This window comes from Orcinus orca, chromosome 9, assembly GCF_937001465.1.
Source record: "Orcinus orca chromosome 9, mOrcOrc1.1, whole genome shotgun sequence".
Taxonomy (NCBI): Eukaryota; Metazoa; Chordata; class Mammalia; order Artiodactyla; family Delphinidae; genus Orcinus; species Orcinus orca.
Genome location: NC_064567.1, coordinates 74612067 through 74639011, shown reverse-complemented (window position 1 = coordinate 74639011; position 26945 = coordinate 74612067). Strand labels below are relative to the sequence as shown.

General features: G+C 43.4%; 1 protein-coding gene across 1 annotated transcript; it reads right to left on the bottom strand.

Annotated features, from left to right (window-relative positions):
* Positions 1–7492: 7492 nt before the first annotated feature.
* IL6 (interleukin 6) lies at positions 7493–12287 on the bottom strand. Its single transcript, XM_049714907.1, is given in 4 exon segments — positions 7493–8069; positions 9347–9493; positions 10332–10445; positions 11551–12287. Coding segments are annotated over 4 exon segments (795 nt in total). The 5' UTR covers positions 11914–12287; the 3' UTR covers positions 7493–7898.
* Positions 12288–26945: the final 14658 nt, after the last annotated feature.

The following is a 26945-nucleotide window of genomic DNA, read 5'->3' as shown; positions in this document are numbered from 1 at the left end:
CAGATAAAGTAGACTTAGAGCAAAAAAAAGTACCAAGGACAGAGAGGGACATTATATAATGTTAAAAGGGTCAATCCACCAAGAAAACATAGTTATCCCAAGTGTGTGTTCACTATGTAACAGAACTGCAAAGTATATGAAGCAAAAACTAATGGAACTGAAAAGAGAAATAGATAAATTTATAATTCTACTTGGCAACTTCAACATCCCTCTCTCAACAACCAATAGAACAACGAGAGAAAAAATCATCAAGGATATAGAAGAGCCTGGTCACACCTGTTGATTGGATCTAATTCGCATATAAAACATTTTACCTGACAACAACAGAAAACACATTCTTTTCAAGAACTCATGGAACATATACCAAAATAGACTGTATTCTGGGTCATAAAACAAATCTCAACAAATTTCGAAGAATTGAATGATATGTCCTCTGGCTACAATAGTATCAAACTAGAAATGGATATCAGAAAGATAACAGATACATCTCTAAACACTAGGAAACCAAACAAGATACTTCTCAATAATCCATGGGTCAAAGAAGTCTCAAGAGAAATTAAAAAATACATTGAACTGAATGAAAATGAAAATGCAGCATATGAAACTTTGTGGGACAAAGCTAAAGCAGTACTGAGAGGGAAATTTATAGCATTAATGGTTACATTAAAAAGAAGTACATAGATTGTTTGTGGAAGTTCTTCATGAATGGTGATACAAAGGGCAATGGTAGAGTGAGAACTGAGCTTTTAAGATCCTGGGAGACCCTACACCATATGGATAATGTCACCAACTGACATGAACTCTGATTAAAGACCTGGGCATCAAGAGTAGCTGTGCTCCTTAGATATTCTGAATCTGCTCCTATCCTGCATGATTACATTGCTTTCTGCATGTTTTTTTTAATTTTTAAATTTAATTTTATTTATTTTTTATACAGCAGGTTCTTATTAGTTATCTATTTTATACATATTAGTGTATATATGTCAATCCCAGTCTCCCAATTTATCACACCACCACAACCACGCCTCCACCGACCACGTTCCCCCCTTGGTGTCCATACGTTTGTTCTCTATATCTGTGTCTCTATTTCTGCCCTGCAAACCGGTTCATCTGTACCATTTTTCTAGGTTCGACATATATGTGTTCATATACGATATTTGGTTTTCTCTTTCTGACTTACTTCGCTTTGTATGACAGCCTCTAGATCCATCCACATCTCTACAAATGACCCAATTTCATTCCTTTTTATGGCTGAGTAATATTCCATTGTATATATGTACCACATCTTCTTTATCCATTCGTCTGTCGATGGGCATTTAGGTTGCTTCCATGACCTGGCTATTGTAAATAGTGCTGCAGTGAACACTGGGGTGCATGTGTCTTTTTGAATTATGGTTTTCTCTGGGTATATGCCCAGTCGTGGGATTGCTGGGTCATATGGTAATTCTATTTTTAGTTTTTTAAGGAACCTCCATACTGTTCTCCATAGTGGCTGTATCAATTTACATTCCCACCAACAGTGCAAGAGGGTTCCCTTTTCTCCACACCATCTCCATCTGCATGCTTTTTTTAATCCTTGGTTAAGAATAAATTGTGAGTTATGTTATTTAGAATATAGGGTAAGCTGCTGTAACAAAGATATCCTCAAATATGGTTGAATAAGATAGAATTATATTTCTTTATCATCTAACAATCCATTGATTATTGATGGTCCAGGATGGTGAGTCTATTCATCTCCATGAGGTCATTTAGTAATCAATGTTCCATTCATCTCTGCTCCACTAACCTCTGGGGCTGGGCTGTTCAGCAGAAATTTCTGCAATGGCTACATAGCACAGGGAGATCAGCCCAGTGCTTTATGACCACCTAGAGGGGTGGGATAGGGAGGGTGGGAGGGAGACGCAAGAGGGAGGGGTTATGGGGATATATGTATACGTGTAGCTGATTCACTTTGTTATACAGCAGAAACTAGCACATCATTGTAAAGCAATTATACTGCAATAAAGATATTAAATTAAAAAAAAAAGAAATTCTGCAATGCTGCAAATACATTGTATCTGCACTGCCCAATATGATAGCCACTAGCATGAATGAAATTGGTGGCCTTCCTTTTTAGTGTTATATAATTCTAACGAATTTAAATTTAAAATTAAATGCACACAAGTAACTACTGTGTACCATATTGGACATTGCAGCTATGGATATTGCTGTGTTCTGCATGATTAAAGCTGATTCACCACAGTATTTTTTTTCTAATCCACAGAAAGGTGAAAGACAATGGAAGGCAAGTAATATCTTTTTAGGTAAGTGAAAGTAAAATTACAACATCAATTTTACTTACCTTTCATTGGTGAAAGCTCAGCCATTGTGTCGGGGGTTCCCAACACCATCCTGAGCTTCGGAGATTTACTAGGAGGGCTCCCAGGACTCAGTGAATATGAGTCAGAGGACTCATACTCATGGCTATGATTTATTACAGCGAAAGGATAGAAAGCAAACTCAGCAAAGGTCAAAGACACATGGGGTGGATTTTGAAGGAATTAAGCACGAGCTTCCAATAGTCCTCTCCCAGCGGAGTCACACAGAACGTGCTCAGTTCTTCCAGCAGGGAGTTGTGACAGTATGTGTCTACCAGGGAAATTCATTAGCAGCTCAGTACGTGAAGTTTTTAGTGGGGTCCCCTCTGCTTAGCACGTGTTGAAATGTCAGATTCTCAAAAGGAAATCAGGTGGTTTGTGTAAACCATATGGTTTGTACAGGTTAGGCACTCTCATCATTTGGGGAAAGTTTTATATCAGTGTAGGGAACTTTGACCAGTCAAGTTCCCAGATGCCAGCCAAGGGCCATGCCTGTACGCAGGCTTTTTTAAAGCCTTTTCTAAAGTCTTGGGCCTGCCATGTTCTTTTTTTTAGCACAGCCATACCTACCTGCAAGGGAGAATGGGAAATACAGCCTCTAGGTAGGTAGCCACATGGCTAATTCAAACGCTATTACTGTGGACGAAGTGGAAAATGGATTTGAAAGGATAACTAGCAGTCTCGGATGGAATTTACACACTTTGTGACTTTGCACAAGTTGTTTAGACTCTCTGCTCCTTTGGTTAATACATGTGCCTCTGAAATAATACATACATTGAACTGTGCTTGGTGCACAGTAAGCGCTCAATAACAGATTATTATTATCATCATTATTATTAGTCTATTCTTAGTCTTTTTTTTTTTTTTGGCTGTGCTGCACGGCTTGTGGGAGCCTATTTCCCAGACCAGGGATCGAACCCAGGCCCCTGCAGTGAAAGCACTGAGTCCTAACCACTGGACCCCCAGGGGATTCCCAGTCTATAGTTAGTCTTATTATTAGTCTATTTATATGGGTTCATTTGTCTCTTCCTCTCTATTCTTAACCCAAATAGAAACTCAGAATTTCATCAGGAGTGGAATCTGGACTGCTGCCTTGCTACCAGCTTTCTCTCTTGCAGATTTGGGGTTATTTTCATAGTATAACCTATGAGTCTCAAGCCCCTAGCCTTTGGAGATCATCCTTTCCTTTAGCATCCAAATATTATAACCAGTATCCCCATCCCAAGCCAACTACAGGGAATTCAAACTTCTCCCAAATCTTCCTGAGTGTTCTTGATTTTAAAAATTATTATTTTTTATTCTTGATTTTCTTGGTGGGGTCTTACATGTCCTGATTGCTGCCTGTCCCTTCTTGCTTTCAACTCTTTGGTTTCTCCTTGATCACTTCACTGAATCTCCCTGTGTTTTCAACCTTCCATTGTCCATTTTAGCCCGTAAGGTGGACAGGAGCCTCCCTTCGTTCTTCAGAGCTGGGCTAGCACAAGGCTGCCATATATTTGCTTTATGTTGGTGAATAAAGCTCATTGAAGGTTTATGAGTAAAGGAGAAGATAAATGAAAATTTGATATTAGATATCACAGTGTCTGAAGTTCTTAAGTCATACCTTGGGGTGTGCCTTCTCACCTTCTCTCTTTCTTGCCTCTCACCTCTCTAGTAGTATTTGCCGTGTTGCTGGAACCCACTACAGAAAACTAGATCTCTTCTAGATATCCTCTATACTACCTCTGGACTGAAGCCTCTTTACCCCATGCCACCAGAAGATGATGCAAAGTCCCTCAACATTTAAAAAACAAAAGCAGGGACTTCCCTGGAGGTCCAGTGGTTAAGACTCCTTGCTCCCAATGCAGGGGGCCTGGGTTCGATCCCCGGTCAGGGAACTAGATCCTGCATGCTACAACTGAAAAGATCCCACGTGCCGAAATGAAGATCCTGCATGTGGCGATGAAGATCCCGCGCAGCCAAATAAATAAATAAATAAATATTAAAAATCAATAAATAAAAACCCAAAGCAAACAAACCAAAAAAACCCCAAATCAAAAACTCTTTCTAAGAAAATTGCTCTTTATCTTTCTGTTATGTTAACATTTTAATTTAATCCATCCTTCATGCTCCTTTATAATTTAGACCCTATTGCTTCTGCTTCATTTCTACTACTTCTCTACTGCTTCAGCTATGTACAAGTCCTTCAGTTCCTCTAACATGTTCTCTCCAACCTCTGAGCCTTTGCACATGCTGTGCTCACTGCTTGAAACACCTTTCCTTCCTGTCCAAGTGGCTGAATCCTATACATTCTTTTAGTATAAGCTTAATTGTCTTTTATTCTGGGAAGCTTTTCCTGAACCCTCTATTTTAGATTAGACTCTTCTATTGTGTGCTGTCTAGGAGATGTTATTAGTTTCCTAGTGCTTCTATAACAAATTACCACAAACTGTGTGGCTTAAAACAATAGGAATTTATTCTCTCACAGTTTTGGAGGATAGATGTCTGCAGTCAGGGTGTGAGTAGGACCATGCTTTCTGAAGGCTCTAGGAGAGGACCCTTTCTTGCCTCTTCTGGTGGTCGTCAACAGTCCTTGGTGATCCTTGGTTTATAGGTGCACCTCTCCAATGTCTGCCTCCCTCTTCACATAGACTTCTATGTGTCTCTCTGTGTCCTTTCATTCTTATAAGGCCCACCCAAATGACTTCATCTTATCTTGATTACATCTGCAAAGATCTTATTTATAAGTCTTTTGAGGCGGAGGGCTACCTACTTATGATGGTAGCACACATACTTAGCATACAGCATAGGAGTTATTTCTTTAAATTGTTTTCCCTAGACTGTAAGTTCCCTGAGAGCAGAGACCTAGTCTGTTTTATTAACCATTATATCCCCAGGGCCTGGCAGAGAATCTGGCCCATTGCAGAATCTCAGAGAATATTTGAATAAATGAATAAATGAAAACTCTCAAATCCAAAATTCTCTGGATTCTCCATTTAACTCCTACCTCTTCCCTCTCTCAAAGCTTCAGCGTCCTCTAGAATTCCTGAATCTTGGTGAACAATCACCAGATCCTACTGAACTAGCTCCTAGCTATCTTTTGCCAATGACTGCCATTGTCTTCTCTCCTCTAGGCATTATCACCATCCTAATTCATCTCCTCCCTGGACTACAATGAAGGCCTCTGGTATGTTCCTCCAACATTCTCTTCCAGCCTCTTTCCCATCCATTCCCCACCCTGCAACTTGAGTGATCATGTTAAAATGTAAATCCCAGATGTCATTCTACTCCTTAAAATCTGTCAATGCCTTCTCACCACAAATGGGATAAATTCCAAATTTATATGGCTTTTATAAATTATATTTTGATATTAATATGGCTTTATATTAATATGGCTTCTGATGCTGTCGATATTCTGGTCCCAGGCTCCCTCTCCATCCACTGTCAACTACCCTGCTTCTCATTCTTTATGCCCTGGACATAATGTACTTTTCATGGTCTCAACCATAGTGTGCTCTTTCTTGGTTCAAACCGTTGCACGTGCTGTTCCCTTGGACTGGAATTCTCTTCCCACCCATCTTGGCCTGGCTAACGCCACATGTCTTTCACATCTCAGCCCAAACTTCTCCTCCTCAATTAAGCCTCCATGACTGCCCTCCCCAGGCTTAGTTAGGTCCCTCTGCTACTGGGGCCCCTGGTATAGGTTCTCTGTGTGCCTCACATTTCTCTTTTGTAAACTTCACCACATTTACATACTTTATTCAACATCTGTCTTCCTGCCATAGCGTAAACAACACGAACAAACATGTCTACTTGTTCACCCACGCATCCCCAGCATCACCTGACATATATGGTGCTCCAAACATTCTCGTTTGAAGAATGGATGTGTTGGCTGACTGCTACTTCTCTTTGTTCTTTGATTTGGCTCTAATTTTGGGATGCCCGCTTGTGATGCATGGTTTCTAGAAAACAGAGTATGTGGTTCTTCTCTTGCTTGACACCTCTCAGTTTTTGACCCCTGTGGACTTTCCCTTGCTCAGCAGAACTCCTCCCCTGGAGGAAGACATCCGTGGTGGTTAGGGTGGGGAAAGCTTTATTAGAAGACAGAACTTTTATATGGCTGGGGCTTAAAAGGGGAAATCTTTGCCAAATTCCCAAAATAGCATTGATGTGGGACGCAGGGCCACGTGCACTTACCCAGATTGTCTCTCTCACCACCACTCTCAGCGGGCGTGAGAGGAGAAGGCAGACAGGGAATGTTGCTGGTGGAAAGAAAACGGAGGGAGGTACACAGGCGCCGACTAGTTGCTGCCTCCTCTGGAAGGTCTTAGAATATTTCTTCCCAAGTCTTGCTAGTTTTTCCTTAAGATAAAGATTCATAAGTGCACAGTACTTGTAATTTCCCCACTCATTGACCAACAGCATGTATCCTTAAGAACGGACGTGTCTTAGATTTGATTATTTATTTGTGGTTTCTTCATTCAGCAAGGGTTTATTGGGGCCTCCTATGTTCGGATTCTGGGCCATGGGCTCCAGATGCAAAGATGAATACAATAGAGTCTGCCTTCTTGAGGAACCCCATGCTGGCTGGAAAGAAAAATCAACCCATTTTAAGATGTGATACAATGTGGTCAGTGCTATGATGGACAGGTCTGTGCAGTGTTTGAGGAACCCAGAGGAGAGAGGTGGAAATTCTAGTTATTATTTGGAAACTTGCACATTGCTGTGTCTTCTGCAAGTGGTTGCACCATGTTAAAGGCTTTTGATTGCATCTTTAAATGTATTCCGCATATCCTCTTGGGATTTTCTACATCATCTGTCAGTTCCCTGGGGGGTAGTGTGACCTAAAGGTTAAGAGTAGGGAGCCTGGAGGCAGGTAGACCTGGATTTCAAATCTGTGGTTTACCTTCCAGCTGGTGACTGAGGGAATCACTCTCCCACATCCAGAGAAAAGTATGCAAATGCAAGGATTAAATATGATGCATGCAACACATTTAGCTTGGTGCCTGACATTCAGTACGTGTTCAATCATATCTTTCTCCAGGTGACTGCACCTTTTTTTTTAGTGGTGGTGGTAGCGATGGAAACTAGTTTATACTAAGCTTCACAGGACACACAAAGGTTTAGTTGCTAATATTTTTTAAAAAGGCCTTTATTGGTATAAAAACAGTTTAAACATTATATAAATACAATATAAATATTTCTTTTAAAAATATGTATAAGTTAGCATTTTTTTATGAGGTAAGCCTACACATTCCAAGAAATGATCTGGCTCCGAAACAGCAAGGGTATTCAAGCTGCATAGCCATTCTTATGTTACTTTTTCAAAACAAGTACATAAAATATTTCAAGAGGCACTTCATAAAAATATAAATATCACTTACATAAATTAACTCGATATCACATATTTAAATATCAATAAATTAAAAATAATTAAAATAGTGTCCTAACGCTCATACTTTTAGTTCTTCATAGAGAACAACATAAGTTATGTGCCCAGTGGACAGGTTTCTGACAAGAGGAGGGAATGCCCATGAACTACAGCAATCTTAGGTGCCCCAGCTACTTGATCCGAATAGCCCTCAGGCTGAACTGCAGGAAGTTCTCAAGGCTTCGCAGGATGAGGATAATCTTTGTGTTCTTCATCCAGTCATCGTTCTGCGACTGCAGATTATTCATCAGGCTGGCATTTGTGGTTGGGTCAGGGGTGGTTACTTCATCTGGATTCTTGACCTGAAGGGAACAGAAAACAAAAGGAATTGTTTAAATACCGGACAGATCTTTTGCAGTGGAGAGACACTCTGGCCTGTGGGAAGATGTTCAAATTGGGGTGAAGGAGCGGATTGGGGCCACCTGCCTTGGCTTGCCCAGATAGGGGGAGGTGCCTCTCCTCTGAGCCCACAGAGCTTAGGACCCGCTCACAGCAGCTAAGCTCTAATCTTTTTGCTGCTCTGTCTCCGTTAGACCTTAAGCATTCCGTGGGTAGCCATAGTATCTTACGTGTCTTCTGTTATCCTAAACAGTGCCTGGCGCGTAGTCGGAATTCAATAGATAAATGAAGAACTTTGAGTTAAAGGCATTTTAATAGGTTCTTCGGGGAACTCTAATACTTTTCTCTGGTTTTGCTCTCACCCATTCATCCCGCATCTGTTAAGAGTCCACTGCTCTGAGGGCTTGAAGAGGACTGGGCAACGCCTTTCAATGGACCCACTCACATGGAGCTAAGTAATTGTGGAAGGCCTTGTACCTCCAAGTGTGATCCTGGAGCACTGCAGCCTCACCAGAACCTTGTTAGAAATGTGAGTCTCAGGTCTCACCCCAGACCTGCTGAATCAGACTCCGCATTGTAACAAGATCCTCCAGGAAGCTCGTGTGCACCTTAAAGTGGGAGAAGCCCTGGTTTAGGGCAACCTGGTTTAGCCCTGGTTTAGAAAAGGCAGAGGCAGGATTAGCACCCATGTGCCTGCCTCTCAGTCCAGGGCCCTTCCCTTTGCACTTTGGCTTATCCACAAATTGTGCCATCAGGCCTCTACCATGTGGCACTTGAATGGCTTGCTGGTAGTGACCAAAGCTCTTGGTACCTGCTCTTTCAGCCTTCAGCCATTTCTCTGCATTAACTCTTTGGCAAAAGAGTAAGGGAAAGGAGTTGAAACTACCATAATAACACGAATGTCAATTGGCAATATTAAAATAATTGTTGTGCTCTTTGTTCTGTTATGAGGATCACTATGTGAGGTTGAATGTGCTTCCTTCTGCCTCTACAGGTATTTTTTTCTTATTTCTTAAGCTCTTAGAAGTTGATGTTAAAACCCTCCCCATTTAACAGAGTTTTAAATACAGCTATTGATGTCTTTTGCAGAAGAGAGCAAAAAGAAAAAGTTTTAACTATCAGGAAATATTTCTCAGATCCTTTCCATCACACATGGCCATCTCTTTTGAATTGGCTCTGCACTGCCGAGTTGTCTAGGCTGCTTTCTTTGAGCCAAGTGAAGGGATGAGAAGACACCCACCTTTTGCCTCAGGATCTGGGCCAGTGCTTTGCTGCTAATCTGCACAGCCTCGATGCTTCCCTTATCACCCTCATACTCATTCTGGAGGTAGTCCAGGTATATCTGATACTCCAGAAGACCGGTGGTGATTCTCATCAAGCAAGTCTCCTAAGAGGAAAGATGGGGGGAAAACTGGTTATTGCTAGGAAGACGTAATCGATTTTAAAAGTTAAAATTGCTCTAATTCAATAACTTCTCTGTCTGCCCCTCCAGGGAACTTCCAGTACTTCTTAAGCATCATGTTTTGAGACATGATGCTGAAGCTGCAGTGCTCCAGGATCACACTTGGATGCTCAAAGCATCATGTCTCATGTTTTGAGATCTGTTATTTAAGGACAGCATCAGCTGCCCCATTTAAAATATCTGGACAGTGAGAGGCACCGCTTCATTTTCCCCAAAGCCCAGTAGATGCTAGATTGTGGCAAGGGGCCTTCCTCTGATTCTGTCCATAATGCTCTTCCCTCTGGCTGCACTCCTGTCCTTGTCAATGTCGGGCGGAAAGCTCCTTTTTTGAAATAAAAGGGCTGAAACCTCCTTTTATGAAATAATCAGAAGTCAGTGGAGGTTATGCCACTGTCTGGCAGGAGAAGGGTATAGAGAATGACCTCAGCAGGGAGGATAGGCCTGGATCCTGCCAAGGGCAGCCAAAGAGGAGAAAGGTCCCTGGACCAACTTACACAGGATAAACTAGCTAGACCTGTGGGGTTTCCTAACATTTGACTGTTGTGAAAATTCCAGCACAGAAGGGCTATCTCTGGCCAAGTCGTCCAAAAATAAGTTGCCTTTAATAGCGTTTAAGTTGGCCGCCTCATGAAATTTACATGATGCTCTTCACGTTTATCCCCTTCTTGATTACCTGCCTGGTCTATATGTGTACAGACACTGCATGCAAGAGGGAGAACTTTTTACTAAGGAGTAGCTAAAAGTGAACATATTGCATTCGTACCTGATTGAACCCAGATTGGAAGCATCCGTCTTTTTCTGCCATTTTTGGAAGGTTCAGGTTGTTTTCTGCCAGTGCCTCCTTGCTGTTTTCACACTTGTCATACTTCTCACACATCTGGGAAAGAATATCAGAACCGTTATCGAATAAGTGCCCCTAAAGCAAACACCACTAGAGGGCTGATGCCCTTTGGCCCTCATGGCCAGGAAGCTCTCTAAGAAAAGTGAAGTCACAATCCATTAGCCTCCAGGCAAACAAGGTCTACAGGAGATGAGCACACTTGGGTTCAATTCGAGCCTCACCTGTGACTTCACGTTTATGACCTATTCCAAGTCTCAGTGTCCCTATCTCTCCAAGTTGGGGATAATGAAATACCTCCCCTGTAAGTTTACTGTGAGGATAAGACACAATATCTATATAAAGTGCCTGGCACATAGTAGGTACTTAATAAATAACAGGAATTTTGATGATAATTGGGTGAATATAATTTGAGCCATAGAATGTCCCAGCTGGAAGGACCTTTCAGATCATCTAGTCCAATTCCATAATTTTACAGATGGGGCCCAGAGTTGGTAGAGAATTTGCTCGAGATCACAAAGCTTGTTCAGCAGAACCAGAACTAGATTTGGGGCTCCCAATCCCCTCTCCAGTATTCTTTCCTTTCTACCAAAGCAGAGCCAAACTACCTTACATTTAAAGCTTGGGAGCTGCTTTAACGTACCTACGATTTTGCCACTTCAGTGGGCTATCAGGTATGCATTTTATATGCCAGAATGACTTTGGGGAATCCCTAACCACTGAGCTGGCGTCACCTAAAAGAACTGTGACTGCCCTGAGAAGCTGTACAGTCATTTCAGGTGGTGATTTTTAATCCTCCCAAAGTCCGAAACACGAAAAAGATTGACAGACCTTATTTTTTGGTTGTGGAAAAGGAAGTCCTGAGAGGCAGTGTAACCTTCAGCTCACACCAAGTGTGGAGCTGAGAATGGGCCAGGGAGCATGGATCCCAGCCCCACTGTAGATTGTCCAAGAGAAAGAGGAACTACCTGGGACCAGCAGCAGAGGAGAAATTACAGGACACAGTCTGCCCCTTTGGCTTCAAATCCAAATTGCCTCCAAACCCAGCAAAGACCTCCCAGTGCAGGAGCCCCCGTCCACATCCAAGGGCAAGGAAGTAGATGCCCACACAGGCCCTCCATCACCCTCAGGCAAGCCTACCTACCTCCTTTCTCATTGCGGAGATTTTGCCGAGGATGTACTTAATGAGAGCTTCAGTTTTGTCTGGAGAGGTGAGGAGTAGTCTGTCTGAAGTGGTATCATCTTTGAAATCTTCTCCCAGGGGTCCCGGGGTAGGGAAAGCAGTAGCCGTCACCAGGAGCAGCCCCAGGGAGAAGGCGACTGTGCCGGAGGGAAGGGAGAGCAGCCAGTGAGCAGACCGCACCGCTGGGGGAGCTGTGCTTCTGGCTGCTGGCCGCCCGCCAGCCCTCGGGGCAGCGGATACACACCGCCTCCCTGGCCCAGCACGGCTGCCAGCCAGTTCCAGGGCGAGGGATTTCCTTCACTTACTTGTGGAGAGGGAGTTCATAGCTGGGTTCCTGGAGGGCAAATGGAGCTCTCTTTCTCGTTCCTGGTGGGCTCGAGGGCAGACTGAACCTCAGACATCCCCGGTCTCATATTTATTGGGGGTTGAAACTCTAATATTGAGACTCATGGGAAAATCCCACATTTGATAAATCTTTGTTGGAGGATGGGGGTGGGACCAGAGCGGGTGGGGCTGATTGGAAACCTTATTAAGATTGTGCAATGTGACGTCCTTTAGCATCACAGGAATCACAACCAGGGGAAAAAAGTCATTACCAAGGCTAGTCTTCAGAAGCTGGATCACTCTTCCTTTACTTTCTGTTTTTTTTTTTTTTTTTTTAGTGACTCAGCACATTGGCATGTCTTGAGAAGGAAAGTAAAGCTGAAATCATGCACGAAGTTTTACGCGGGGTGGCAGGGGGGTGGGGCGGGGGTGGAAGCTAAGGCTGACTATGGTTAAAAAATACTTTAATTACCAGATTAACTGGCTGGGATTTAGTATTCCAGTTTATTGGTGTTTGTAAAAAACCTGAGAGGAGTTTCCTCAGACCACCGCACAGCCCACCGGCCCGGGGTTACAAATAAGATACTGCGAGCCCTCTGCAGTACTTTTTTCCTGGGCTCTCGCCGTGACCAGCTGTGGCTGAACCGCCTGACTGCCCCCAAATCTCGTGCACTAGTCGCTAGGAGTCTCCAGGTGCAGTGTGGGTGCATACGTAAATGACTCGTTTTCGCCACCACGTGGCATCTGCCGTCTTCCTCCTCACCTGCTCCAGCTCACTTTGGCTAGGTCAGTGATAGCCCTGCTCACTCCCCAGTGGCCTTTTGGGGATCCTCCCCATGAAGACTTTGATCTCTGTGCCATGGGGGTTGTCGTGTCGCTCCACTGGCCACAGGGTGACCCTGCTCCCATGGGGAGCCCTGAGGACCCTGGGCGGGTTCTCGGTCTGTTGGAGTCCTCAATTTACTGACACACACACCGGGTTCAGGGCAGAAGTGGGGAGAACACTACTCACCTCTTTGATGGGATGTCAAAGGAGGACCTTGTGGCATTTTCTGGATCTTGTGTTCATAGCACCCCCCTGCTGTATGACTTGATTTGAATCCAGAAGCGGCTGAGAAGAATCTACTTGTAGAACAGTGTTCTAGGTTCGGAATCAGGCTTCCCCTCCAATGCCTCAGCCTTCCAATTTGGGTTGAACTTGAACGGGCTTCCTCAGTCCTTACAAGAGAGTCCTTGGTTTCATGCAAATGGAGTCTATACCAGGGTGCCCCACCAGTCTCCGGAACACCCGGACAGCTCAGAAGATCGGTTCTCGGCTGAGACTAGGACCCTTGTATGGCACCAAAAAAAAAAAAAAAAATTTTTTTTTTGTTTACATAACACAGTGTTAACATCACAATCAGCTTCTTTGCTTTGCAAAGAGGATCTTGTCAGGATTGCTAAAACAAGGACCTCAGCCAGGGTATTTAAAATATGAATCGATTTACTCAAGTTTTGTTTTGCGCACAACATGTTGGGACCTGCCTGTTGGGGAAAGTGAGGTCATTCATTCTTTCGCTGACTTTCTAAACAGAGAGGCAGGTCCTGCGGTGGTGGTAGCAGGGTTTTGAGTTTGAAAATGAAAATGGGAGAGGTTGGCCGAATGGTTTCGCTTTTAGTGCTCTTGCGTCTTGAGCAACTCAGACACCCGCAGCCAAGCCTCCTGAACTGAACGAAGCCACCTCTCCGGCTCCCCTGCGATGCGTGTGCTAGGCCTCTGTAGTGCGGGACTGCTTCTTCTCACTTTTCTATTTTTTAGAAAATACGACTCAGTAAATTTCAAAGACTTAGCGACTCAACAACATACAGAGTTTTCTTTTTAATTAAAAGTTTTTAAAATAGGAAGTACATGTGCCTGATAAAATGTTTGAACAGAACATCAGGGCATACAGGGAAAAGAAAGTCTCCTTCCTCCAGCTTCTCTCCCCAGAGGTAGCACCTGACCCACGGTGTTTTCAGCTAAATCCTCTGGTACCCTAATCTGGGTAAGGTTTTCTTTGCTACCTAGGTACTCACCTCTGTATTTACATTATCGTGTAGTGTAGACATACACACACTTGTGCACAAAGATATACACACTGCAATTTCCCATTGTCTAGATGCCACCTAGGCGAATCCCTATGGGTAGGCACATGGCAGAGCACGGACTCTTGAGTTCACACAGCTCGGGTTTAAAGCCCAGCTCTGCCACTTGCTGTTTGACCCTGGCTAAGAAACCCCAAGGATCTGTGCCCTTGGTTGCTCATCTATAAAACTGGGATAATAATAGTTCTTCCCACATTGCTGTGGTGAAGACTGAGAGAGATGAAGTGTGAAAAATCCCTGGAGCATAGTAATCCTGCAATTAACACTTGCTCTTTGTAACGTTCCTAGGCTTGGGGTCTCTGCCTTGGAGAAAACTCTTCCAGCTCAGCTCTGTCAGGCCGTCCACGTGGAGTCTTGCTTATGAATGAGCCAGACTACCATGGCAGTGGTCAGCTGGTCTCCCAGTCATTTTTCCTCTGAAAGGAGACTCCATGTTTTGTTGAAAGTTAAGTGGAAGATGAAGAAAAAAGAAGTGATTTCCTCTCTCTCTCTCTATTTTTTTTTAAGACCATTAAGACCCCCAAACCTGGTCTCTCAATTTAGATAATGAGCCCAGCTTGTGTCTTGCTGCTACACTGTTTTCAAGGCTTTCTGCTAAGTGTTTTTATGACAGAAGCTCCCAGCCTTCCCTGTCCATGGTCATCATCATTATTCAAAATTTTGAACGTGGCCCTCGAGTGTGAGGGGGCCTGACTTAATCACAGATCTTGTGCTCTGGCAACCAGGCAAGGGCAAATAGTGTGATGGTAGGAATGCATGTGTGTGGCGAGATTGGAGGACACTGCCACCACCTTGCACATTGCTGGCATCTAGGGTCTTTAGTAATATCCTGGCCTTGGGCTGGCATTTGCTTATGGGAGAAAAGGGCTCTCCTTTGCTCCAAAGCATGAATGCAGCATCTGTAGCTCCACCATGATAGCTTCCTTCCTTTGGATCTCAGTGGATTTTCCTCTTGAGCTCATCCCTCATATTTTAATAGGTACAAATGGCCAGGAGAGGCCTCGCTGTCAGCTTGATTAACTAATAACCTGAACTACTGGATTGCACCATCAGTAATTTGAAGTGACTACCAGCTGAGACCAAGAGAGGTCTCACGAATGGGAGTATCTGGGGAGGAAGAACGAAAACCAGGGTAGCTTTGCTTCCTCTACCCTTATCTAGGGCTGGCTGGTCCTGTCTGTGCCCCTCACAATTACTGCCCATGACTGCCCTCCTACATGTTGTAGAGTCCAGTTCAGAGAGTCCATCACCGCATTCGAGGTGAAGGGGAAAAAGTAACTTCCAATCAGTGTTAAGCTCTCAGAAGAAGAGGTGATGTCCGCATCTCATAGGTTAAAATGTGGGGTTGCGCTCCTCTGTCTTTATTCCGGTGGGTAGGGGTGGGTTGGTTCTGTGATTTAGCAGGAGGGAGTATCCCAAGAAAAAAGAGAAGTCACCGGGTGCTAGGGAACTTGCAGTTGCTGTCAGAATGTTGTTTCACTTGTCACTAAGTCATAAGAAGTCTATAAACTGAAACCGTGGGTTATTTAACAGCTCCTTCTGGGACTGAGTCCTACTCAGCAGATATCAGCCAGGCCTGTAAGGCTCTGGGAAATGTCTTTGCTTTGAGAAAAGTGGTTGTATTACTTGGAGAGAGAATATTAGGGACATGTGGTATGTCTAGTTGGAAAGGGCTGGCTGCTCTTGGAGGGCAGCCAGGCCTGGAGACCAAAGCTCTGGGCAGTTCCCAGGCTGGCCCAGTCTCAGTCCTGGCCCTCACAACCTCAGCTCTGGTGTCCTTTTGTAGTTCCCAGAGACTTCTTGGTCTGGCCTCAGCTTTTTGGAGGGCAAAGGTGTGCTGGGGTTGGGTGTAGCTCTCCCTCTGTTAGGAAGGGGCACGACTGCTGTGCTGGGATTCTGATCCACAACTGTGCAGGGAGGTCATCTGTCCTGCGCCCTCGTTGTTTTGCTATGTGCTGAGTTACCGTCCCCTGCTGAAGTGGAAAATCCCATGCATTTTAGGAGGGAAGTGGCTTCTCCTGAGACAACTTCCCTTCCTTGGGGAAGACTCCCCTTCCTTGGGGACCAGCCCTCTCCCCACATCCCCTTTCCTCTGGTCTCCAGGCCTGGAAGAGAGTGCCCGAGCAGCTGGGTTGGTGATGCCATCTTATTTGGCTGGTCCCGAAGGAACCCCACAACCCTGCGTGGCAGGGCTGGGGAGGTTCCCTCTGGCTGAGTTTCAGTGCTTTATCTCTTTTCTATCTGTGGGGTAGGCCTTCTGTGTTGGTGGCTGCTGGTTCTGCTTTACAGTTAGGACACTTCAACTTATCAGCAAGGAGCACCGAGTTAATTTATTCTGAGTCATTTGAACCATCTTTGGTTTCTCCAAAGGTCTCAGTTCTCTTGAGTTCAGTGTCATAGACAGAAACTAAGCATGCAAAACCACTGGCTGGTTCCTTCCACTCTTTTTTCCTCAAAATTAAGGTACTATTAACCCATTTGAAAGCATCACAAGTAATGGTAAGACCAGGGGATTCTGCGGGCCTGGCTCTGACGTATTTTACCTCTCTTCCCTGCCCTTTTGGCTACTTATTTGCAAAAACAGAGAACGTCTTTGTCTCTCTGAACTACACCTCATGTGTGTTCTCCTCAGCAAGCTGAATCCAGAAGGCAGGGAAAGTTTCTTTAGTCTTCATGGTGGAATAATTTCCATGATATGCTTTGGACATGTTGAACACTCTGTAACTGAGCCATTGGGGTTTATTATTCCTGAAGGAAGGTCCACCTGGATTGATTAAAAATATTACAGAAGAAGTCAGATCCAGGTAAGCAGGTCAAAGAATCACAGGTAATTTCTTCAAGCTATTGAGTTCTATGTACCTACGTATAGGTGTGAGTAAATGTAGTGCAGAGTCCTTGACCTGCAGACCGTAGCCACAGCTTCAGGGGGTGCTGTCCTCACTGTGGCCTTAGAGAGGCCTTGGGACTCAGGAAGCTGGGCTTGTGGTCTGCTATCACTTTGGTCTGCCAGGCCTGTAGCTCCCCCTGTGCTGTGGGGTCTCCACAGTGGTCTGTGTCTGAGCACAAGTATTGTGTTTCTCAAGGGCTCCGTGGGATGATGACCCACTCTGGGGGTCATGTTTCTTATGTGCTACTTTCCTGTGGGTGAGAGGTGGTGACAGGAGGAAAGGCATGATCTACTATACTTGGATGCATGGAAATGGTGTTCTCCACTCTGGCATTTGAAACTGTATTTTGGTGATACTTTTCTTGGGAGGTGATGAACTTTTAGAAAGGAAGACTGCATCCCCAGAGGTTTGTTTGGAGTCTTGGTACTTAAGCAATTGCTGCTAACTGCCTCAGATTCTCTTGTCCAAGGACAATCAGCAAAGAAGCTGTAATATATATTCCTTTCTCTGTGTTAAATTTGTTCACTGTGGCCCCAGTTAGGTGTCAGAAGAGATTTAGGTTCTGGGCTTTTTCCATCTGATACTGCACGGCCACTCTGTTGGCCAGGCGTGTAAAGATCCCTCTGGCCTTCCTGGCTTGTCTTAGATTGCAGGATTCAAAAGGAACTTGGGGCTTTTTGCTACCAGCAAAATCCTTTGGCCAGCTGGAGGATCTGGGGCAAAGTACTCTCCCATCTCAGGGCTCCATTAGAGAGATTTCTGTAAATTCCCTCCTCGCTCCAGCATTCTGTGATTCCATGGATGTACATTAGCTATGCTTAATAATCCAGAGCCTTAATGGAATATAGGAGTGGGAAACTCTAAATAAGAAATAGTTCTTGAAAGTCCAAAAGTCTGATTCTGTCTTCTAGTTCACACCCAAAGACCTGCTGTGGCTGGTTGGGGTGCCACCCATTTTGACATGCCCTGGATCTTTGTGGCCTCAGGCAGACTAAACTGATTTGGAAGACGCCAAAGCTCAGACATATCAGTGCAAGGAGGTAGCAGATTTCTTAGTTATCATATAAGCAGGAACAGATTTTAAAATTTTAACAATTTTAAAATTTAACTTAAAAAAATTTATTTCATTGTGCTGGGTCTTAGTTGCAGCAGGCGGGCTCCTTAGTTGCGGCTCCAGGGCTTCTTAGTTGTGGCATGCAAACTCTTAGTTGTGGCACGCATGTGGGATCTAGTTCCCTGACCAGGGGTCGAACCCTGGCCCCCTGCATTGGGAGCGTGGAGCCTTATCCGCTACGCCACCACGGAAATCCCAATTTGTTTTTAACTTAAAAAAAATTACCCAAGTAATACATGTTCAATGTAGAAAATTGAGAAAATAGAGATAGGCAAAAAAAAATTGCACAATAATCTTATCACCCAGGGGTAATCATTGATTATGCTGTAGTCACTCTTGTCATTTATACATTGATAGTTATACATCTATCAGTGTATGGGAAATAGCAAAATGCCATACCATACATAGTGTTTTATAACCTGCTTTTTTTTTTTTTTTTTTTTTGCGGTACGCGGGCCTCTCACTGTTGTTGTGGCCTCTCCTGTTGCGGAGCACAGGCTCCGGACGCACAGGCTCAGCGGCCATGGCTCACGGGCCCAGCCACTCCGCGGCATGTGGGATCTTCCCGGACCGAGGCACGAACCCGTGTCCCCTTAATTGGCAGGTGGACTCTCAACCACTGCGCCACCAGGGAAGCCCCCCCTGCTTTTCTTTTTTTTTTTATACTGCTTTGAATGCATAACATTCTGGGCTATTCTCTGAGTAAAGATGGTGTAAACCATGGCTACAGCTAAACCAGTCAGAATTGTGAAGGGAAACATCAAGTGAGGTTTATTGATGACTGCTGCAGATGCACACTGTTCCCTGTTCCCTGGAAAAAGAGTTCATATCTTAATGGGGATAAGATGTATTTAAGACATTCACTGAGTTTCCCAGGGGGTTAACTTATCAATTGTTTGTGGAGTAACGTAATCTGTAAATCAGTAAGTCGTGCTGATTATTTGGCATCATGAAAGTGAAATTCGCAGTTCGACCGATGCTTGCTTTTTATCTGTTTCTGGTAATTTGACATAGCCAAGCTGCGGTTGGCCCTTGTGCACGGCATCAAGCAGTAGCTCATTGCTCTTGGTTTTAGGATGCCTGGGGAGTCATCAAAGGTGGTGGTGTCATCATCTCTTCTCATCTTGTGTGGCTCATTTCCCCTAGTACCTTGAGATTCCTTACAGGGGTCTGTTCTACAGAGAAAGAAAAATGTACATCTTGATAAGGAGTTTATAGTCTTGCAACATTTCTCCCCTTTCCAACTCCAGTTCTGGTTGTGTTTCCACCTATTGGGATTGTGTTGCTTGTGCAAGGAAACTGCATTTCCTGTGGGAGCTGAAACTTAGACCTACCGCAAAGAAGATGCCCTCCCTTGATGATGGTTGGGGGATGTGTTTGGGTAAGAGGTAGACAGCCCTGGTCTCTCCTGCGGACTCTGAGATGCTGGAATTGGCTGCTACTGGGTATTTCAGCATGCCCTAACCCCAACCGCAGCTGCTGATTTCTTTAAAAATACAATCAGAAGCACCTATTTGGGAGAGTTTGGATATACAGGGCGATGTCCTAGGAGGACTCCTGGCCCTTGGATTCCATAACCACAGTATAGTTTTCCTTCTAAGGTATTTCAAGTAATTGAGGATTGACATGGTGGTGGTGGGGGGGATCAATCAGATATTTGTTGAATGCTAAGTACTGGCCTAGATGCTTTACACACATTAGTTCATTTAAATTCCACTCTATAGAACTGGCAACTATTAGCTTCATTTTATGGATGAGGAAACTGAAACTCAGAGACATTAAATGACATACCTGAGATCATGCAGGCTCCTGGAACTGTGAAGAAGCTTCCTGGTGTTTGGGAGGAGAAGTAAGATGTGGTGGTTATGTTAGGTGTAGTGTTGCCAGGTAAAATACAGGATGCCCAGATAAATTTCAGATATACGACAGATTATTTTTGAGTATGAATATATTCCAAATATTGCATGGAGCATACTTATGCTATAAATGTATTCCTTGTTCATTTGAAAGTCAGATTTAATTGGGCATCTTGTATTTTTATTGGTTAAACCTAACAATCCTTGTTTGTAGACAAGATTGTGGAGGGTGGTTCTGAAAGCTAGGGGGAAGTGAAGGGAATAGGGAGCCAGGAAGATAGTTTGAGGAGGGCAGTGACGTGATGGAAGTGTTTAATCTTAATGAACAGGAAGAAGTCCCCAGGGGATTGGAGAGGGAAGGTGGGTTTGAAGGCTGTTGAGGAACCATCTCAGCACAAGAACAGCATGGAGCCCAGGCAGAGGTGTGATGGTTCAGCCTCAAAGGAGCCAACTATGTTCCTCTCCTCCTCACTCTGCCTTCAGTGATTCCTGTTGGGAATCAATAGGAATTGATTTATATTAGACAGGGCAGTAGTGGTTACACTATGGAAATTGGCAAATGCTAGAAACCAGGGCCCCCCGAAAGCTAGTTATTAAATATCTTCCAGCCCGCCTGTGGGCCTAAGGGGATAGAATGATATTTTAAAGGCCAAAATCAATGCAATCTAGAGACTGGTTATTATATGGGTACTATGTAGGGGGTATAGGGAAAGCATACATCAAAGGTTATTTAAGTTTACATTTCAAAGGCAATTGGCCATAAAGCTTTTTAAGGAAAGAAATTGTTCTGGTCAAAGCATGCTGCTCCTATGTCCCCAAATGAAGGCTGCTGTATCTATAAACAAGTTGACACAGACTACAAGCTGAGTTTGGGAGAGTAAAGATGTGCACAGGGCAGAATGTTTGTTCTACAGTGTTAGATACCCTTGTGTTTCCCCAGCCAGGTACTGGCTCATGCCTTAGTGGATCAGGGCAGACCCTGAGCCAGGCTCTTGAGCCATGGCCAAGTTAGGGACTGAAGACTGGTCACTTTGAGAGAATTAGACACAGCAAGGCGGCAGCCCGTGGGCTTAGGGGTCTCTGCTTTGTCACTGTTCCATCTCAACCAGAGCCGATGAATCAAGATTCTTGCTCTGGGGCATTTAGTGGACAGGATGAAGAAAGCTCTGAAGCATTCGTAGGGTCCCCAAAGATTGCTGCTTATGTCATAACTTTTGCTCTTAACTACCAGAGTCACAAGGAATCACTTCTGTTATTCTTGGCATTGCATCTTATTGTACTGCATCCTTCTTTTGATTCATCTCCGCTACAGTTCTGTTGCATATTTCTAGGACATTGCGTTAGGAAAACAAACAGTGCCATTAAATCCAACCCCTACTGCCTTCTAACAGAACCCGCCTGATGACTGGAACGTGTTGATACTTGACTGTGTCATAGCCAAACTTCAGAATATTGAGTAAAACATAAAATTCCCTGACAGAAACTCGGTTTCACTACATGGCACAGCTCCCAGGCAGGTCACATTAGGCTCTAGGCTACAATTTCCCCCTTCTCTCCAAAGGATGTAAGTCTTTTCATAACAGTTGCAGTGCAGGGTAGAATGACATCTTGCAGATGCCATGACGTCTCTCTGTTCTGAACTTCCACTAAGACTCAGACCATGCCTTGATCCTCCGGGAAGCCTTTGCTGACCCATTTCCAGGAATAGTGAGGGTTCTCCTCTGGGTTCTCCTGCAGTGTCAGTTACTGTACCGATCAGTTTCCAGGCAGTGTCGTGATGGCACAGGCTCTGGAGCCAAACTGCCTGGGTTCAAATTACTGTTCTGTACTCTGCAAGCTGTGGTCAGCTGGGAAGTTATTGACCATCCAGTTTTCATTTTTCTCATTTACAAAATGGGGGGTAGAAATTGCACCTTCTGTTATACAGTTGTTGGAACCTATGTAAAGTGCTTAGCATGCTGCCTGGCACATTAGAGGGGCAGATAAACATTACTATTGCTTTCTCTGCAATTGACTGAGAATTTCTTCCTTCCTTCCTTCCTTCCTTCTTCCTCCCTCCCTCCCTTCCTTCCTCCCTCCCTTCCTCGTTCCCTCCCTCCCTTCCTTCCTTCCTTTCTTTCTTTTCATCTGCACCACTCGGTTTGCAGGATCTTTGTTCCCCAACCAGGAATGACTGAGAATTTCTTGAGGGCTTCATCTTTCAATGCCAATGAATAGCACAGTTTTAAGCACTAGGTGCTCAGGGCTGATAAGTGAGTGAGAGGTGAGTTCTCCTTTCAAATGACTTGTCAAAAATAATCATCAAGTGTTTAGAAATAAAAAACAGTTTAATTTGTGAAATTTTCTTTGTAGGTGTGCTTTTTAAAAGTCATATAAAATATTATGCTCACTTGATTTTTATTTTTTAAAAAATATTTATTTATTTATTTAATTTACTTTTGGCTGCGTTGGGTCTTAGTTGCAGCACGCGGGATCTTCGTTGAGACATTGCAGCACTCAGGCTCTTTGTTATGGCGTGTGGACTTCTCTTTAGTTATGGCTTGTGGGTTTTCTCTTCTCTAGTTGTGGTGCGCAGGCCCCAGGGTGCGTGGGCTCTGTGGGTGTGGCGTGCGGGTTCCAGAGTGCGTAGGCTCTGTAGTTTGTAGGATGCAGGCTCTCTAGTTGAGGTGCGTGAGCTCAGTAGTTGTGACATGCCAGGTTAGTTGCTCCACGTCATGTGGGATCTTAGTTTTCTGACCAGGGATCGAACCTGCATCCCCTGCATTGTAAGACAGATTCTTTACCACTGGACCACCAGGGAAGTCCCTCACTTGATTTTTAAATCAAAGACTATAATGCTTTATCCAACAATTTAAAAATATATATGGATGGATATTTGTTCCATATTGCAGGCAGTACTGTTTTACTAAAAGAAGCATGGATTTCACAGACAGACTTGGTTTAAATCCCAGCCCCATCAATTTACTGCTCACATGGCTTTGGGCAAAGCACTTCCGTTCCCTGTGCCTGAGTTTCCTCATTTGTAAACTGCGGCAAAGACAACTTTCCTTCTCACGGTGGTTGTGGGAATTAAATGAAGTCACACCCGTAAAGCAGGGTTGTTGGTATATACTAAATTGTCAGCAGATGCTAATTTTTTAAAATTTTATTTATTTATTTATTTTTAGTTGTTGTATTTAACAGAGGTATGGCAAGGGAAAGAAGGGAAACAGAGAAAAGGATCAAGGTAGACAAAGCACAAAGAAGGAAGACAGTGAAAAAAATAGAAATGGCCACCAGAAAATAAAGACCATAAAGTGGCTTATAGATTTCATTTTGTTTTAAAATATTATATTTTTACTTTTTTTTTTTTTTTTGCATGGGTAACACATAGCCATGGCATGAAATTCAAAAGGTTCTAAAGGATACTCAGTGAAAAAGAAGTCACTTCCACATCACTTGAGCCAACTAGCTTACCTCTTTAGGGGTAACTACTTCTACTAGGTTTTTTTTTTGGTGATTCCTTCCAGAAATACTCCAAACATACACTGATAAACAAAGTGTTCTTATTTCCCATCATCTTTTTTTTGGCCCTGCCATGTGTTATGTGGGATCTTAGTTCCCCGACTAGGGATCAAGTCCATGCCCCGTGTAGTGGAAGCGTGGAGTCTTAACCACTGGACCGCCAGGGAAGTCCCAATATTTCTCATGATTTAATTTTATTCTTCTACTTAAATGGTGGTGCACGGATGACAATGTTCTGCTCCTTGCTTTCTTTATTGAACGTGTTTTAGCAATCATTCCTTTGTGGGAGATACAGGGCTGCCTCCTTCCTCTTACCCCTCGTATTCCATTTATTAACCAGTTCCCCACTGATGGAATTTTAGGTTGTTTCCAATCTTTGGTTATTACAGATAAAACTACAGTGAATAATTTTTTTCATGAGTGATTTCACACACGTGAGTGTATAATGGGATAGTTTCCTAGAAATGGAGTTGGTTACTCAAAGGATATGGGCAATTTTGCTAGAGACAGATAGAGGCTGTACCCATTTAACCCTCCCTCCAGCAAGGTGTGAGAACACCTGTTTCTCATACTGTTGTCAGCACGTGATGCTATCAGTCTTGATCTTTCCCAGACTGATGAGGGAAAAACATGTCTCAGTGTAGTTTTAATTTGCATCTCTCTTATTATAAGTAAGATGGACCATCTGGAAAGCTATTTGAGAACCATGTTTATGTCATTTTCTACGAACTCTACGTTTATATCCTTTGTTTGATTTTCTGTTGTTTTTTGATCCTTTTCATATTGATTTGAAGGAGCTCTTGATATACTCCAAAAGGTAAACTTTTGTTCTTCATGTGTATTTTTATTTTATAATTATCTTTATATTAGTTTATAGTGTGTTTTTCTTTTGCCAGGCAGAAAATTTAGATTTTTATAGAGCAAACATTATATCCTTTCTTTCTGTATTTTGTGACATATATAAAAAGGTTTAGTATACTCCAATTTATAAGAGCATCCTTCTAAATTTTTCTCAAGTATCTTTAAGTAATAGGTTTTCAAAGTGTTGAGCCAATACAGACTATGTTTGTCACATGACAAGATGAGCTATTCTCATCCACACCCTGATGTAAATACACATACACAGGAAAAATGTAGGTCTCTCTGGAAGGTGGAATAAGTGGTACTTTTTTCCCTCTTTGTACTTTGTTTTCCAGGTTATCTAAATTGGTCATGTACTACTTTGATATTCAGAAAGATATTAGTTAAATGAAATTTACTTTTACCTCCTTTAAAGTTCACTTAAGATACCCCTTGGTTCCTGGATCTTTCGGAATGCTAGTAATGCTGCCTACTTTGCTTTGGAGATAGTCTGTCGGCTTCCACCCTGAACAGCTGTAGCCCCTAGTGACTTCCTTGTTGCCAAATCCAGTGAAAGCATTTTAGTCCTAATCTGACTTTCCCACTGGCATATCTGAAGCTCCTGCCATGCCTTCCTGCTTGGCCTTCCTCTCTATGCTCTTGGTTTTTTAAGGCCAACAAATCTTTTGGAAGGTTGGTTGCCTTTTCCCCACAGCCCAAAGTAATTTGCTTATCCTGATGGGAAGCCTCATTCATTTCCTTAAAGTGAACAGGGCTTCCTCTCACAGAGTAATTAGCGTTGAAGGTCTGGATCTGTTTAAATCCCCTGAGAGTCTGGGTCCAATCCATTGGAATTAGTAATCACAGAGAGCTCAAGGTATGGCATTCAATTTAAAAACAATTACATTCCAGTGGGAAGAGGAAACTTCAGCCAGAAGAGGTTGGCTTGGTTTTCTGACTGGAAAATTGGTTTTTCTGCCTTTGCAACTGCTGACAATCACTTCAGAAGAGCCCTACCAGTTCCAGTTCTCCAGGATAGTGTCTTTCTTTTCATTTCTCTATTAATTAAAAAATAAATTATGAAACTAACAAACATTAATTGTAACTACAGCAAGACTGTCAGCATACTGAGATGACCACTGTTAATAGCGGTGTTGCCTGCCACGGGCTCACATGAGTGGATACAAACAGGCACCCAAATTACACATACAGGGTTGAGTTACCTATTCATTTATTTTTTAAAGTGATGAAATCATACAATGCACATTACCCTGCAACTTGTTTTTCTCACTTAACTCTATGTCATGAATACCCCATCTAGGTCAGTTAACGTAGCTTTTTTTCTTTTTAATAATAGGTACTATAGAATGTTTCATGATTTATTCAACCAATTTCTTTTTTTTTTTTAATTTTATTGAAGTGTAGGGGATTACAATGTTGTGTTAATTTCTTCTTTACAGCAAAGTGACTCAGTTATACATATATATATTCTTTTTCATACTCTTTTCCATTATGGTTTGTCACAGGATATTGAATATAGTTCCCTGTGCTGTACAGTAGGACCTTATTGTTTATCCACGCTATACATACATAATAGTTTGCCTCTGCTAATCCCAAACTTCCGTTCCTTTCATCCCCTCCCCTCTCCATGGCAACCATAAGTCTGTTCTCTATATCTGTGAGTCTGTTTTTGTTTTGTAGGTATGTTGATTTGTATCATATTTTAGATTCCACATATAAGTGGTATCATATGGTATTTACCTTTCTCTTTCTAACTTACTTCGCTTAGTATTGATAATCTCTAGGTTCAACCAATTTCTTCTGGATGAACATCTTGATGAACACTCTAATTCTATAGGCAAGATTGCAGGAGACATCCTTATACATACATTCTTACAGAATGAAGAATTTATTTCTTTTTTTTAAAAAATAAATTTATTTATTTATTTATTTATTTTTGGCTGAGTTGGATCTCTTGCTGCGCGCAGGCTCCCTCTAGGAGCAGCGAGTGTGGGCTACTCTTCGTTGTGGTGCATGGGCCTCTCATTGCGGTGGCTTCTCCCGTTGCGGAGCACGGGCTCTAGGTGCGTGGGCTTCAGTAGTTGTGGCTCCCGGGCTCTAGAGAGCAGGCTCAGTAGTTGTGGTGCCTGGGCTCAGCTGCTCCGCGGCATGCAGGATCCTCCCGGACCAGGGCTCAAACCCGCATCCCCTGCATTGGCAGGCAGATTCCCAACCACTGCGCCACCAGGGAAGCCCCACATTTATTTCTAAAATGTCCTAAAAGTAAGATCGCTAAGCTACAGGGTTGGCTAGTTTCTAAAACTACATTAATATATGAGCAGGGGAAGGGAAAAGGGAAGTGCTGTACTTCTGTCTGGCAGGTACTACAGTAGGTACTTTCCATAAGTTGTTTAGTTTCATCTTGGTCTCCTGCCTCTAGTCCTGCCCTGATCCCTCCTCTACATAACCACAGATGAGTATGTCATTCCTTTGCTTAGAAGCCCTGCATGGCTCTCATCTCCTCCAGGTTAAGGCCAAGCTATTAACGTGGCCCACGAGGCCCTCCACAGTTTGGTCTTGCCTACTTCCTCTGTCTCTCTTATGCCCTCTCCTTCTCGCTTTGCATTCTAGCACCGCCAGACTATTTGCTGTTACCCACCTTCCCAGGCCACTGCAACCCTCCAAGCATTTGCTCTGCCTTCCTCT